Source organism: Zootoca vivipara, chromosome 8 (assembly GCF_963506605.1).
Source record: "Zootoca vivipara chromosome 8, rZooViv1.1, whole genome shotgun sequence".
NCBI classification, from domain to species: Eukaryota; Metazoa; Chordata; class Lepidosauria; order Squamata; family Lacertidae; genus Zootoca; species Zootoca vivipara.
In genome coordinates, this window is record NC_083283.1 from 23,226,700 (window position 1) to 23,242,989 (window position 16,290).

At 41.3% G+C, this 16,290-nt stretch overlaps 1 protein-coding gene across 1 annotated transcript; it reads left to right on the forward strand.

Moving 5' to 3' along the window:
• The first annotated feature begins 6,169 nt into the window (after nt 1-6,169).
• Nucleotides 6,170-16,119, forward strand: RIDA (reactive intermediate imine deaminase A homolog). Its single transcript, XM_035125539.2, has 6 exons — nt 6,170-6,327; nt 11,600-11,705; nt 12,679-12,733; nt 13,546-13,614; nt 14,451-14,506; nt 15,348-16,119. Exons 1-6 carry the CDS (start codon nt 6,263-6,265, stop codon nt 15,411-15,413), a joined length of 417 nt encoding a protein of 138 aa, XP_034981430.1. The 5' UTR covers nt 6,170-6,262; the 3' UTR covers nt 15,414-16,119.
• The last annotated feature ends 171 nt before the right edge of the window (nt 16,120-16,290 follow it).

Genomic DNA, 16,290 nt, shown 5'->3' on the forward strand with positions numbered 1-16,290 from the left:
AACTGGGAAACACTGGCTTGCGAGTGCTCCAGTTGGAGAACAGCCTTTACTAAGGGTGTCATGGGCTTTGAAGACGCTCGAACTCAGGACAAAAGGAACAAACGTGCTAAGAAGGCACTTTTGGCAAACCCTCACCATGATCAACTCCTGCCTGGCTGGTTGCATCTACATACGCTGAACAATGCTGAGGAGCGGAAATGGGTAGAAGGTAGAATATTTAAGGCACGGGGGGGGGGGGGCTTCTAAAGTTCTTAGAAAAAAGAGTCTAATTTTTAATGTTCTGCCCTGAACAGCAGAAAGGTTGGTCCCAGGCTAGGCTTGCATCATTTTAGCTTGTTTTAAGGTGTTCCCATTTATAATTGAGTGTTGCAATCTGCTGTTCTACATTAGTTGGCTAGCGCACCATGTATTTAGGCCAATGTTCACTGAGTTGCATGTTAAGGGAATGTGGAGGGCAGTGTCCTTTAGCATTAAATTTGTGCTAAAACGATGCAGTTAGGCGCTTTGAAAAAAATACTACAAGGGAATGCTTAACAACACAGCCTAAATTTCTATAGTAGTCATTTTAATTGGTGTATTTTGAGGTTTAAAGGTAGATTTCAAATATCTAAAAAAATTGCCCAGTAGCACCTTAGAGACCAAGTAAGTTTGTTTTTGGTATAAGAAGTGTGCATGCACACAAAACCTCCTACCAAGAACAAACTTAGTTGGTCTCTAAGGTGTTACTGGACATTTATTTATATTTCGACTGCGTCAGACCAACATGGCTACCTACCTGAAGGTAGATTTCAGTAACATAGCATTTGCTGTGCTGTGACAAGAGCTGTTCAGGTAGGTGAAAGCAAAGGTCTGGCTCGCTGTTTCTAGCTCCACTGCCAGTTCAGTTTCTGCTAACAGGATTTTTGCAGAATCTTTTGGGTGTCCATCATATACTGAAACTCACAGATAATGTTGTGGTGGTTCGTGGATTTCTGTCGCTCTGACTGAAAAAGTGTGATGATATGGTTCTCTGAACTCAGCCTGAGTGTTCCTAGAATTGGTGTAGGTAGCAATTGGAATGACTAGCAGAGCATTAGATTAGAATATTTGCAACTGCACTGGTTCCACCAAATAAGAAACTTTTAAGCCAGGCATCCCCAAAACTGTGGCTCTCCAGATGTTTTGGCCTACAACTCCCATGATCCCTAGCTAACAGGACCAGTGGTCAGGGATGATGGGAACTGTAGTCCAAAACATCTGGAGGGCCAAAGTTTGGGGATGCCTGTTTTAAGCCTTAGAAGGGGAAAAGAGAACTTGAAATCACATTTATAGTAGGCGGCAGATTGCTGCTTTCCATTTGGATGTTTGCCAGGCGGCAGTGGTTTTTGGCACCAACTGAACAGGCATGTGACAAGGACTTTACTTAACTTACCAGTAATTTTGAGAATTTACAGAAAAGAGGCAGTGTGCTATATTTATTGCGAAACCTAACAATGCAATCCTATATATGACTGAGAACCAAGCCCCATTGAGTTGAGTGGGTTTACTCTCAAGTAAGGGACGCAGGTGGCGCTGTGGGTTAAATCACAGAGCCTAGGGCTTGCTGATCAGAAGGTCAGTGGTTCGAATCCCCACGATGGGGTGAGCTCCCGTTGCTCAGTCCCTGCTCCTGCCAACCTAACAGTTCGAAAACCCATCAAAGTGCAAGTAGATAAATAGGTACCGCTCCGGCGGGAAGGTAAACAGTGTTTCCGTGTGTTGCTCTGGTTCGCCAGAAGCAGCTTAGACATGCTGGCCACATGACCCGGAAGCTGTACGCCAGCTCCTCGGCCAGCAAAGCGAGATTAGTGCTGCAACCCCAGAGTCGTCTGCGACTGGACCCAATGATTAGGGGTCGCTTTACCATTAAGGGCATATAGGATTTCAATTTAAGAGTCTTTTGGCACCTTAAAGACCAATAGACTTATTGTGACATTAGCTTTCATAGACTAGAAGACATGTTTGGAAGACATGAAGTGTAATCCTCAATGGATTGTTTACAGAGCCAAACAAGGATGAAACTTAAGAGACTGTGTGTGGCAATTCCATGTAAAGCTTAACATGTTTAAGGTATGCTTTGTGACCATTTATAATAGCAGTATTAGGTGTCGTTGTGAATTGCTGCAGTGCTTGTATACATTTAAGCTTTGCATAGAATTCTCATAGACAACAGCGCCTCTCACATTTTTACAGCTTTTAAGTGGCATGAAGGGCTGCAAATTTTGCACGTGCCCCCTCCAGCAAGTGGAAGTGCTTTCTATTACACAGAAGCCACCATTGGAATATAGGCCCTTGGAGTTAAGGAGGATTAAATTGGAATGGACGCAAAGTTGTGGGGTACAGAAGACTCCTGCACTGATTTTATAATGCAGTTTGACATCTTCCCTACAGGGTGCACGTGTGGAGATTGAAGCTATTGCAGTCACTGGACCTCTTCAAGATGCCCCAGCACCTTAGTTGTTCTTGGTAGTTGTTCTTGGTATTTCCTTTCCATGGGATCAGGAATGATTTGTGTAGGGATTCAGTTCCGACACTGGCTTCTTATAATGTAGTCAAATTCAGGATTGGGATCCTGCATGAATTCTTCTGGCAAAGATTCTCCTCCCGCATCCCCTTTCAACTGTGCCATAAATGCTCTGAGCCTATGCAGGATTTGGTACATATGAAGCTCATTCAAGATCTGAATACTTGGGTACATCTTGACCCTTGAATTAGTATTTTGAGGGAGACTGTGAAATAGTTTATAGAAAAAATTAACGTAGATTCATTCCGTAGTGCTTAGAAGCCAATATAGCATTCTTGCTATGCACTACATGAAACAACCCTACCTGTAAAAATGTTTGCAGGAAAGACTATGATGGATTCTTTCGGAATATTGTATTGGAGGTGGATGTTAACTTTAGATTTAGCCACTTTAAAAAACATAGTCATAGAACCTCTGTCCTGACCCCATCTGACTTTCTAAACAACCTAATGTTGATGCCAATTTTATACTGAGAGGATCTTTTGAGGTGTTTTGTGTTTTTAAATAACATTACCTTCAAAAGTTGTTGTTGTTGTTTAGTCGTTTAGTCGTGTCCGACTCTTCGTGCCCCCTTGGCCACAGCACGCCAGACACTCCTGTCTTCCACTGCCTCCCGCAGTTTGGTCAAACTCATGTTCGTAGCTTCGAGAACACCGTCCAACCATCTCGTACTCTGTCGTCCCCTTCTCCTTGTGCCCTCCATCTTTCCCAACATCAGGGTCTTTTCCAAGGATTCTTCTCTTCTCATGAGGTGGCCAAAGTATTGGAGCCTCAGCTTCACGATCTGTCCTTCCAGTGAGCACTCAGGGCTGATTTCCTTAAGAATGGATAGGTTTGATCTTCTTGCAGTCCATGGGACTCTCAAGAGTCTCCTCCAGCACCATAATTCAAAAGCATCAACCGGTAATTAGGGGTATTTTATTAAGCTCAGTATTGGAGCCTCAGCTTCAGGATCTGTCCTTCCAGTGAGCACTCGGGGCTGATTTCCTTCAGTATGGATAAGTTTGATCTTCTTGCAGTCCATGGTAGCTAATTTTAATTAACAATGTGGTTTTGGGTGGTGTTACATAATAAACCAGTTGCATAAAGTATAAAATGTAGACTTGTTTCTTCATTCACAAATAAAAGTGTTTGGGTGTTTAAACTGGACCTTCTATTCTTAAAAATACCACATAGAAATAGGTAGCAGTGAAGGCCAAGTAAGTACTGCTGCATCACAATTACGTCATTCACAGTGACACTTCCAAGCCAAATTACATATTATAATCTTAAGAATTACCTCTGTAAGAACTAGTTACACAAACCAAGCATGGAATACAGGTGTGAGAAGAATTTAAGGAGCTTTTTGGAGCACTCCATATTACCTGCACTTAGTATGGGACATGTGCTCTTAATTTGTACATGTACTGAGGCAAATGCATTAAAAATGGCAATAAACTATTTTCTTCCTATAATTATTTCACTCTGAAGACTAAATGGGCAGATAGTCCCTTCCATTGCAAACATGCAATCAAGCTTTGAAGACTACTTCACCACACTTAACCCATTTGTAGGCAGGAAAATAATGTATGTACTGGTGGCAACAGAAGAGTCTTGGTGCTGCCATTATGAAAGTTGTTGGCAAAAGATTTATGTGCCTAGAAGTTTGATTGGCCTGAATACCCCACACTAAAGCTTTTACATAGAAGTATTGCCTGAGTAGAAGGATAGAATTATCTGTCACAGCACTACACTGTTCGGCATTTTCAAAAGCTAATGGTATGTTACAAAATTTTGCCATCTAAAAAAGCCCCTTAACAGGCCTCCCAAGACTGGGTGAACTTGCTTTGCCTCCGAGGTGTGGGGTAAATGACTCCTCTGTAGGAATCCTTGCCTTGGACTTGTATCTCACCTGAGGCAAATAGGCAGCCCAATTAATGGATACCTTCAAGCCCTTATATGCACCTATTCCTTCCTTCCAGGAGATATGATTGATTACCCACCTAGATTAAAGGAATACAGATTGTCAATTGGTATTCCGTGGTGCAGAACAAATACACAGAGCAGACTACTTCCCAAACCAATAAAAGTGATACTGATTGCAAACTCTGCTGAAGTTTCAGGAGCATCCTAGTATAGGGCCAGCAGTACTTACCATGCTAATACCTCACAAAAATAAGTTATCCATCAAGTCATGGACACTGATAGTATGCAAGTTACATGTTCCTTACAAAAGAAAAATGTATTGCAAGCGGTTTCAGTTTCCAAAGATAAAGGTGTGAAACACACAATACAGAAGCCTATAGATATTAGAACAGAGAATCAGTTTTCATGCAGATTTTTCATAAATGCTTTATTTCAGTGTTTAAGATTACCATTTTATAGACTACATGAGGCACCAATCCCAACCATTATCAAGTATACACCGGCATAAAACAAAGGTTTCCTGGTTCAGACATAAGGTGGGTGAAGATCAGCTCTGCTCAAGTTTACCCAACTTCTCAAAAATATGCAACCAATAGAATCACACTAAACGTCTGGGGGAAAAAAAGTTTTATGTGAAATTATTTTCTGCTCACCTATAAGATTTGCACTTCAAGGTTTCTCTTTGAAAAGACTGAAGGGTTCACTTTTCATAATTACTATCAAATAACAGGTTCATTAAGACAAATAGAATCATATACACTTTGGGGGGGAATCTATAAAGTGTTCTGGAAGTACACATAATTGCACACTAGAGGCAGCAATTCATTTGGTTTATAATTTTACGTTAACATGTGTTTTCAGGAATTGATTAGAATTTTACAGATTTAAAATTTAACATTTTCATTTTAACACAAGTGCTACCACCACAATACAGTAACAGTGTATGTTGCTGTTGTGCTAATCAGTAGTTTCTTACTAGAGTGTACAGAATTGCTTGTTTTGTCAACAGGTGACAACCGTTATCCTGTGTTTTCAAAGTGCCATAATTACATGCTAGCTCTCATCCCCTGAGTGCTGGATTGCAGTGACTACTTTCATTAGTTTTAAAAAATAAGACATGAATTGATGCATCTTTCCAAATTGAACCAAAGCAGCAATATTAAGTTCCAATATCCATACTTGTTTTATGTAACAAAATTCACTTAAGAGTTGTACTGGTAGAGTTAAAAAACCTCATGGCTGCAACATTATTACTAGAACCTAAGAATGCTCAGACCCTTTCATATCTAGCGCTTGGGGAATCTCCATGCACCCAGTTCTACAATTCATGGTGTCAATACAGTTTGCCCTAGCAATTAATTTTTTAAAACTGAAATATAGTAGATGAAGTTCTTGATTTGCAACACATGATTTCACTTAAATGGAAGTTTACAGAAGGCACTCTATGGCAAACATGAAAGGTTGCCTGGGCTGGGCTGATGAAGCAGGCCTTTAAAGGAAAAAGGAGTCAGCCAGGCTCTTCTCCTGCGGATCCGGCGCGCTGCACTTCGCCCAGGCGACCACGTTGCGTCCACTTCTGCCTCGCGGCAGTTTCTTTATTCTTGATCCTCAAGACTACATCTCCCACGATCCTTCGCTACAGGAGGCTGTACGGTGTGCGGCGAGGGACTCAAAAGACCGTATAAAAAAGCAAAAACCCGCGTGGTTTTAGAGCTGGGGGCGGGGCATTAAGTCTGTTAAAGTTCAAGCGCAAAGAGCCGCCGGCTTCGTTCGTCCAGCGGTCCGTTGAACGAGGAGCTGGTGCTTGTTGCTGCGATGGCCGCCTTAGTGAAGAAGATCATCAGCACCGCTAAGGCTCCGGCTGCCATAGGTCCTTACAGGTAAGGGCAACGTTCCTCCCCTGTACGGGGACTGCACCTCACCTGCGGGACTCGCTGCCACAAGATAAGCAGATGTCAGCGGCTTTAGAAAAGGAAGCGGGGGTGGTGGTGGTGGTGTTTCGCTGGAGGAATCAAGAATGGCCACTAGTCGTTGTTGTTTAGTCGTTTAGTCGTGTCCGACTCATACATCACTACTGGGAGAGCCATAGCTTTAACTATATGGACCTTTGTCGGCAACGTGATGTCTCTGCTTTTTAAGATGCTGTCTAGGTTAGTCATCTGCAGTGGTCATGGGACCCAAGAAAGTAAAATCTCTCACTGCCTCCACTAGTCACTATGGCTAAATATTCCAGGAGCAGAGAGAAGCATCATATCTCTCTGAATGCAGTGGTTAGTTGCTGGGGGTTTCACAGGCTCAGTGAGCTTGTGAAAAATTCAGGAAGTACGGCAAAGGGCTTTCAAATCGCCCCAAATCTGGAAAGGACTGCTGTGTGTTTGGAAGCAAGCACTTATTCACCCAGCTGGTGGTTAAACCATGAAACTTCCTGCAGAGAGGCAGTGATGCCCACCAACTTGGATGAGATGGATTAATGGATAAGGCTGCCAATGGCTACTGGCCATGATGGCTATGCTCTGCCTCAATGGCCAAAGGCAGGGTACCAGTTGCTAGAAGGGTCCAGCTTGGATGGTGAAATAGAGGGGCCTTTTGCCTGATCCAACAGGCTCTTACGTTCTTAAATCAAGTGGGCCAATGCAGAAGGGCCCAGGTGCAATCCCTGCTGCAGATACCGGTATCAGGTGATGGGAATGGCCTGTAGCCTGAAATCCTAGACAGTCACTGTCACTTGGAGTAGTCAAGTAGTCTGTCTTGGTATTAGGCAATTTCCAGGGTTCTTAAGTGCATTGTGTTAACTTGCTATGCCCCAATATGTGAGGGGAGATGTGCTTTATAATATTAATAAATAATAATAATAATAATAATAAATAAATATTATGTCTGCATGTTTGTAGCCAGATCAGTCAATTGCTTGTGTAAAGGAGTAATACTTTTAAAAACATGAGTTCAGCCAAAAAGGTAATTGGTTGAAAGTATTATATTCATGTACGTGAATACCCCAGATTGGTGGGGTATAAATAATAAATTATTATTTTTCACTCAGACTTCGGTTGTAGTCTTGGGTGGAGCTCCGTATTAGTGCCTTTTACCAACCTGTAAAATGCATGATAATATCTTTTTCTGGCCTCTGGAAAATTTCCCTCAGGGTGACGCTTCAGTCTGGCAATCTTTTTTCCCCCTTTAACCACCTCCCTGTTGAGGGATGAGGAAGCTACTAATCCTTTCAATTAGAATGGTTTTAATAAGGACGTGAAGAGCTTTAATACATTTCAAATTTATTAATAAGTCAAACAGAGGCAGGTTGTCGTAAAACCTGAATACAGTATATGTAAAGTTTCTTGAACTCCTCAAATGGAAAACGCTGTCCTACGCTAAACGTAGTAATCTGTCCATTGAGCAAGAGCTGGTTTGCCATTACTGGACTTCTTAATCATTAACGAAGAAGCTAGCTGCACTCAAAGTTTAATTAGTGTAAAATGAAAAAGGCCAAGTAGTCTCTTCAAGGCGAAGTCTGGAGTAAACTGATATACCTGTAGAAGGCATGTTAATAATCTTTAATGAGATCTCAATATTGCAAAAGATATTTTCTTCCCCAATAATAAGAGGTGTGGTCAGCTTTGGTTTCTTAGTTTGTAGTTTCTGTTCTGCACATACCTCAGCATCTGCAAGTAAAGCTATTCTCTTACATCAAGCAAGACACCAGTTGTAGACATGTCTCATGTTCATAATGTACACACTCTGAGGTGGTCCCGTTCCTAGGTTGTAGTCTGCCATTAATAATAGGTTTGGGTCCATATCTGAATCCCGACCCAGATGAAGGCCTCCTTCCCCTGTAACACACAGTGGCAGGAGGTTGCATCCGATCTTAAAAATGGAAAGCGTGATGCTGGTGGTCAACAAAAGAGGTTTAAAGACTCTCTCAAGGCAAATCTAAAAAAATGACAACTGGGAAACACTGGCTTGCGAGTGCTCCAGTTGAAGAGCAGCCTTTACCAAAGGTGTCATGGGCTTTGAAGCCGCTCGAACTCAGGACGAAACGTGCTAAGAAGAAGGCACTTTTGGCAAACCCTCACCGTGATCAACTCCCGCCTGGAAACCAATGTCCCCACTGTGGAAGGACGTGTGGATCCAGAATTGCCCTCCACAGTCACTTACAGACTCACTATTAAAACCATGTTCATGGAAGACAATCTTATTTGACTACGAATGATCGCCAAAGAAGGAGGCTGCAAGTGGGGGGGGGTGTGTGCATGTCATGGTCTGGTTGCGGCCTGGATATGGTCAGTGAGCATGGAATGCTGACCTACTGGGGGAAAGCTGTTTGTTGGGAGGGGTGTGGAAATAAATTTAATGCTCCTTGGAAAATGCTGCAGAACCCTAAATAGGAGCACACTACATTTAATGGCTGGTTTCATCTACATATGCTGAACAATGCTGAGGAGCAGTAATGGGTAGAAAGTAGAAGAATATTTAAGGCACAAGGAGGGGGGGGGCTTCTAAAGTTCTTAGAAAAAAAGCTCAACCCCATGTGATCATCAAATGAAGAGATTTTTATCCTTTTGTGGCATGCACTTGGCTTTGTTTACCAACTTGTAACTATTAGTCTAATTTTTAATGTTCTACCCTGAACAGGAGAAAGGTTGGTCCCAGGCTAGGCTTGCATCATTTTAGCCTGTTTGAAGGTGTTCCCATTTATAATTGAGTGTTGCAATCTGCTGTTCTAAATTAGTTGGCTAGCGTGCCATGTATTTAGGAGAGGCCAATGTTTGCTGAGTTGAATGTTAAGGGAATGTGGAGGGCAGTGTCCTTTAGAATTAAATTTGTGCTAAAACGATGCAGTTAAGCGCTTTGAAAAAAATACTACAAGGGAATGCTTAACAACACAGCCTAAATTTCTAGAGTAGTCATTTTAATTGGTGTATTTTGAGGTTTAAAAGTAGATTTCAAATATATATATTAAAAATTGTCCAGTAGCACCTTAGATACCAACTAAGTTTGTTCTTCGTATAAGAAGTGTGCATACACACGAAAGCTCATAACAAGAACAAACTTAGTTGACCTCTTAAGGTGCTACTGAATATATATATATATGTATATATATGTATATATATGTGTATATATATATATATATGTGTGTGTGTGTGTGTGTGTTAGACCAATACGGCTACCTACCTGAAGGTAGATTTCAGTAACTTAGCATTTGCTCTGCTGGGACAAGAGCTGTTGAGGTGGGTGAAAGCAAAGGTCTGGCTCGCTGTTTCTAGCTCCACTGCCAGTTCAGTTTCTGCTAACAGGATTTTTGCATAATCTCTTGGGTGTCCATCATATACTGAAACTCACAGATAATGTTGTGGTGGTTCGTGGATTTCTGTCACTGACTGAAAAAGTGTGGCGATATGGTTCTCCGAACTCAGCCTGAGTGTTCTTAGAATTGGTGTAGGGTAGGAATTGGAATGACCAGCAGAGCATTAGATTAGAATATTTGCAACTGCACTGGTTCCACCAAATAAGAAACTTTTAAGCCTTAGAAGGGGAAAAGAGAACTTTAAATCACATTTATAGTCGGCGGCAGATTGCTGCTTTCCATTTGGATGTTTGCCAGGTGGCAGTGGTTTTTGGCACCAACTGAACAGGCATGTGACAAATGCCCAGACTGCCATAAAGCTGTGTGACCCATCATCCTATAGCAAAACCTACCTTGATGAATCTGTTTATATCCTGTCCAGCATACAAGGATATCTGTACCAGTAACAACAACATTTCATAAAACACAATTGGTCTTGTAAAATACCACAATACACCAGATTCAATAAAGACAGTAGGTAATGCAAGCTTGAGTAAACTGCAACAATGCTAATGTCCAAAGGCCTGAGCGAACAGCCTTTGTGTTTTAATCTGGCGGCTGTATGTCTGCAGTGTAAGTATCTTTAAATATCTTTGTTACTTACCATTAGTTTCTTTGGTTTCCATCCAATACTGAAGGTCTCACTGAATTCAATTGGACTTACTTCTAAGTAAGGTGTGCCTAAGATTGCATCGTGAGTTGATTTGGAAAGAGAGCTTTATGGCTGCTTAGTTGTAACCTGCAAGTTTCTAGTACAGTGGTACCTCGGTTTATGAACACAATTGGTTCCGGAAGTCTGTTCATAAACTGAAGCGTTTATAAACTGAAGCGAACTTTCCCATTGAAAGTAATGGAAAGTGGATTAATCCGTTCCAGATGGGTCCGCGGAGTACTCAACCTGAAGCGTACCTAACCCGAAGCATGGGTGTGATTGGTTCTGGAAGTCTGTTCATAAACTGAAGCGTTTATAAACTGAAATGAACTTTCCCATTGAAAGTAATGGAAAGTGAATTAATCCGTTCCAGATGGGTCCGCGGCGTTCGTAAACCCGAAAATTCGTAAACCAAGGTGTTCATAAGCCGAGGTTCCACTGTACTTCATTTGGGTCAAAACTACATGTTATGTGGAGTTGTGTGTAACTGTAGCCTGATTTTTAGATTATTATTTAATGGGAAGCATTCACAGATTGCTGTAATCTTGAGCAGAGCATTGGGGGAAGATCCATCTTTCCTCAAACCATTTCCCCCCTCAAAATCCCCCTCCCCTTGCTTTTTCTCCCTTTGGATCAGGATTTCTTAGCAGCTGGACAAAGTTATATTACATGAGAATTTAGAATACTGTAGCTAACTTCAGGACAGAATGAAGAGCAAGATCTTTCTACCACCCAGAAGACTGTGATGTACTGATGCTTCTATGTTGAGGATTAAGTCAAGCTAGGCTTGTTGGAGACCTTTCTGTTCATTCAGACATTTTCAATAACTCATGTAGACTGGTCCTCCATGGTTTTAATTAAATCAAAATGTTTTAATTTCGAGGTCATGTTTTGTTTTGTTGTTGAATTCATGTTGCTTTTGGTTTAATGGCTCTTTTATTTTGTATTGGGTTTTTTTAATTGTTCATTATAATCCGTCCAGAGAAATTTATGTTGTGGAGCTGCATGCAAATGTCATAAATAAATAAAGCAAGCAAGTGCATGTCTAAATTAAGAATGGGAAATCTTTGGGAAACCGAAAGAAAATACTTTAAGATAGCAAAAAAGTAAATCACTTTCGCTTGTTCTCTCTCTGTTTTGCTCGACTACTGAACCTTAGCCAAGCAGTGTTGGTAGACAGGACCATGTATATCTCAGGACAACTAGGCTTGGATCCCTCAAATGGACAATTTGTACCTGGAGGAGCAAAGGAACAAGCCAACAAGGTGAAACACGGTTATTATGCTGACAATGAGTCTGATGTCATTATTCATGTAGCATAAATTAAATCTTATGGGCATGTCTGCAAGGCTCAAAATAGAAGATCAGGTGTACTGTTTCAACATGTCCATTCCTGGGGGCTCTGGGGGCTGGGTCCCACTTAACCACATAGCTGCCAGGGACCATTGAAGATCTTGGTGCCCTGCACCCGAGGGATACTGGATGAAAGAGTGCCCACGCTTTTCAGGACCCTTTTGGGTTACAGTGCTGAGTAGGAGCACACATTCTGGGCCCCTATTTGGGGAATGGGGAAGGCCATAGCTTAGTGGTAGAGCATCTGCAAAACATCCTAGGAACAATCCCCAGCATCTCTCTGCAGGGCTGGGAGAGGCCCCTGTCTGGAATCCCAGAGAAGCACTGCCAGTCAGTGTTGACAGTGCTGAGCTGGATGGACCAATGGTCTGACATTGGCCCTGTGTGACAACCAGCTGCCACATGGATGTGCCTTTAGGGGACATTGCAGCAAAAACATTTCTATGTGATTTGCAATTTTATTTAAACAGTTGCATTTTATTAATATTGGTGTTTTTACTATTTTATTGTTCTATCTATTTAACTCGCATGCTGCCTGGAGGCTGATTGCAACAGGTAGTATATACTTATTTGTATAAATAAATGACTAAAATCCCAAGGTTCTTGTGCACATTGTTGCCACTGCAGAGAAAGCTAGTTTTCCTTACATTTCATTGAAATTCATGGAACGTAGGCTGGTTGTGACTTGACTTGTAAGCACAACTCTTTCTGGATGAGGGCCTTGGTGATTTAATATTTTGCTGAATTTTGTTTGTCATTATAAATTGCTGGTTCCCACCCTGTTTAAAAGTTTTTAAATGGTGCATATGTTGTAACCGGCTGTGACTCCTAGGGGTGAGGTGTGCAAATCCAAATAAATGACTCAAACCCATTTTATGTGTTTAGGCCCTTCAAAATATTGGAGAAATTCTGAAAGCTGCTGGCTGTGACTATAACAATGGTGAGTAAAAGCTATGCTAAATGAGTTTCTTCTGAATTATCTTACCTTGAATCAGACAGGAATAGGAAACATCTCTACCTTGTGAGAGACAATGATAGAGGTGGGGCTGCTGTGAATATCTGCAGGATTGGAATCAAGAACACTCCCTCTTCTCATATTTACATGACCTATGTCCCTTTACAAAAAAAATTCTGGTTGATACAAACATCTTACTAAGCCCCCATTTTGGTGGATTTTGAAAGCTCTTAGTATGTCACCTTCTTTTTGAAGGATTACCTTTATTCTTAATGTGAAATTCTGAATTAACAGGTACCAGTGATCTGAACTATCTCCTGGTTACCATTTAACATTAAGTTGCTATCTGCACCTGGGAAACTAGTTATTTGGGTTTGTTTTTTAAGGTATAAAAGGAGAATTCCCAGGTTCCAAGATCCAAATTTGGGGCAAGTACTCTTTGGTGAAAAAATCCCAGCTTAAATTTAAAATCACAAAATATGCAGCAGCAAAGTAAAGCATAGAAATATAGGCTGGAAACATAGACCTTTAAAATCTGCCCTTCCAAGTTCCTTCCAAAGTTTCCTTCTTTCCGACTTCCAAACTCTCCAAAGGTCAGATTCATGGGCTTTTCAGTAAAAGGTGCAAGGAGTAAAACTTGGCTTAGTTACAAAGTGGTGATTGTTCTTAAATTATTGGTATAGGAACTCAAGAATGGCAACCAGCTCAATCCATAACACACGCTGAAACATTGTTATTATAGTTTTAAAGCTTGATAATTGGGAATGGAGTTTAAAATACCATTTTCTCATGTATAGTGGTGAAGACTACTGTGCTGATGGCTGACATGAAGGACTTTGATGATGTTAATGAAATCTACAAGCAATGTAAATACCGCTACAGCTCTAACACTTGTGTACCGCTAGCTGTACAAGCAACAATGTTTTGCCCTGTAAAAAACATGAAGTGATGTGGTCTCCACCAAGATGGCTTCAGCTGACATGACAAGAGCGACACAGAATGGAATGAGAAAATCAAGATTGGGGGTGGCGAGTGGGAATGGAAAGAGAATTGTTCTGTTTTGAATGCTCATGCTCTTGAGAGCCCTTTTGTTAAAACAGTCTGCGAGTTGCTTTTTTTGTAAATGGTTATATCCAGTGCTAGGCCCATGGGCATAACTTAGTTCCATTATTTCTATATGTCTACTCTGAGTAGGACTTAGTTGGATTCCAGCCAGGCACTATCACTAGAGGATAGCATAGAGCAGGCCTGGTGAGGAATTATGGCCTAGTGAAAATGTTGATAGGCTTGGAGGGCTGGATTTGACCCCTGGCCTTGACATACCATGACATACAAACAAAGCCTCTCTATATCAAGGACAGCTGAATTATACAACCTGTATAAATTATTCAAAATATTTTTATATTATAAGAGCTTTGTGGGATTTCAATGCTCTGCTCCTTGATTACTGAAAATTCCTCTTTCTTGTAAGGCATCACTAGGCATTTCCCACATATCTGCAAGCATTTTCTTGTCTTAAGGCTTAAAAACTTAATAATACTGATTCTACTTCTTGTGGTTGCATAGTACAAGACTATAGATAGCCTACTGTATCATTGGTGAATCTATTTACCTAACTCGGCAAGCTGCTGCAAATGTAAGCAAAACTCCATCTTTAATGCTGTCAATATAATCATGGAAATATCTTTTCTATTCTACTCAGTCTTCAAGAGCAACTTTCCAGCCCGAGCCGCTTACCAAGTTGCTGCTCTGCCAAAAGTAAGTGCTGTTCTATTGCTACAAAAACAGCTTCTATCTGATTTATTGCAGATAGAACTGCTTCTAAAATTATTTAAAGACACAAGGACTTTAAATACTTAACTTACCAGTAAGTTTGAGAATTTACAGAAAAGAGGCAGTATGCAATATTTATTGCGAAACCTAACAATGCAATCCTATATATGACTGAGGAGCAAGCCCCATTGAGTTGAGTGGGTTTACTCTCAAGTAAGGGAAGCAGTGGCACTGTGGGTTAAACCACAGAGCCTAGGGCTTGCCTATCAGAAGGTCGGCGGTTCGAATTCCCACGATGGGGTGAGCTCCCGTTGCTCAGTCCCTGCTCCTGCCAACCTAGCAGTTCAAAAGCACAAAGTGCAAGTAGATAAACAGATACCGCTCCGGCAGGAAGGTAAAGGGTGTTTCCGTGTGCTGCTCTGGTTCGCCAGAAGCGGCTTAGTCATGCTGGCCACATGACCTGGAAGCTGTACGCCGGCTCCCTCGGCCAGCAAAGCGAGATGAGTGCTGCAACCCCAGAGTCGTCTGCGACTGGACCCAATGATTAGGGGTCGCTTTACCATTAAGGGCATCTAGGATTTCAGTTTAAGAGTCTTTTGGCACCTTAAAGACCAATAGACTTATTGTGACATTAGCTTTCATAGACTAGAGCACATGTTTGGAAGACATGAAGTGTAATCCTCAATGGATTGTTATTACACAGAAGCCACCATTGGAATATAGGCCCTTGGAGTTAAGGAGGATTAAATTGGAATGGACACAAAGCTGTGGGGTACAGAAGACTCCTGCACTGATTTTATAATGCAGTTTGACATCTTCCTTACAGGGTGCACGTGTGGAGATTGAAGCTATTGCCATCACTGGACCTCTTCAAGATGCGCCAGCACCTTAGTTGTTCTTGGTATTTCCTTTCCATGGGATCAGGAACGATTTGTGTAGGGATTCAGTTCCGACACTGGCTTCTTATAATGTAGTCAAATTCAGGATTGGGATCCTGCATGAATTCTTCTGGCAAAGATCCTCTTCCTGCATCCCCTTTCAACTGTGCCATAAATGCTCTGAGCCTATGCAGGATTTGGTACATATGAAGCTCATTCAAGATCTGAATACTTGGGTACATCTTGGCCCTTGAAGTAGTATTTTGAGGGAGACTGTGAAATAGTTTATAGAAAAAATTAACGTAGATTCATTCCGTAGTGCTTAGAAGCCAATATAGCATTCTTGCTATGCACTACATGAAACAACCCTACCTGTAAAAATGTTTGCAGGAAAGACTATGATGGATTCTTTCGGAATATTGTATTGGAGGTGGATGTTAACTTTAGATTTAGCCACTTTGAAAAACATAGTCATAGAACTTCTGTCCTGACCCCATCTGACTTTCTAAACAACCTAATGTTGATGCCAATTTTATACTGAGAGCATCTTTTGAGGTGTTTTGTGTTTTTAAATAACATTACCTTCAAAAGTAGCTAATTTTAATTAACATTGTGGTTGTGGGGGGTGTTACATAATAAACCAGTTGCATAAAGTATAAAATGTAGACTTGTTTCTTCATTCACAAATAAAAGTGTCTGGGTGTTTAAATTGGACCTTCTAGTCCTTAAAAATACCACATAGAAATAGGCAGCAGTGAAGGCCAAGTAGGTACCGGTGCATCACATTCGGTCATTCACAGTGACACTTCCAAGCCAAATTATATATTATAGTCTTAAGAATTACCTCTGGAGGAACCAGTTACACAAACCAAGCATGGAATACAGGTGTGA

Coding starts and splice junctions, on each gene's coding strand:
- RIDA (XM_035125539.2), top strand. CDS start 6,263: ATGGCCGCCTTAGTGAAGAAGATCATCAGCACCGCTAAGGCTCCGGCT. Junction 12,734..13,545: donor TGGCTGTGACTATAACAATG/GTGAGTAAAAGC, acceptor TCTCATGTATAG/TGGTGAAGACTACTGTGCTG. Junction 14,507..15,347: donor AAGTTGCTGCTCTGCCAAAA/GTAAGTGCTGTT, acceptor TCTTCCTTACAG/GGTGCACGTGTGGAGATTGA.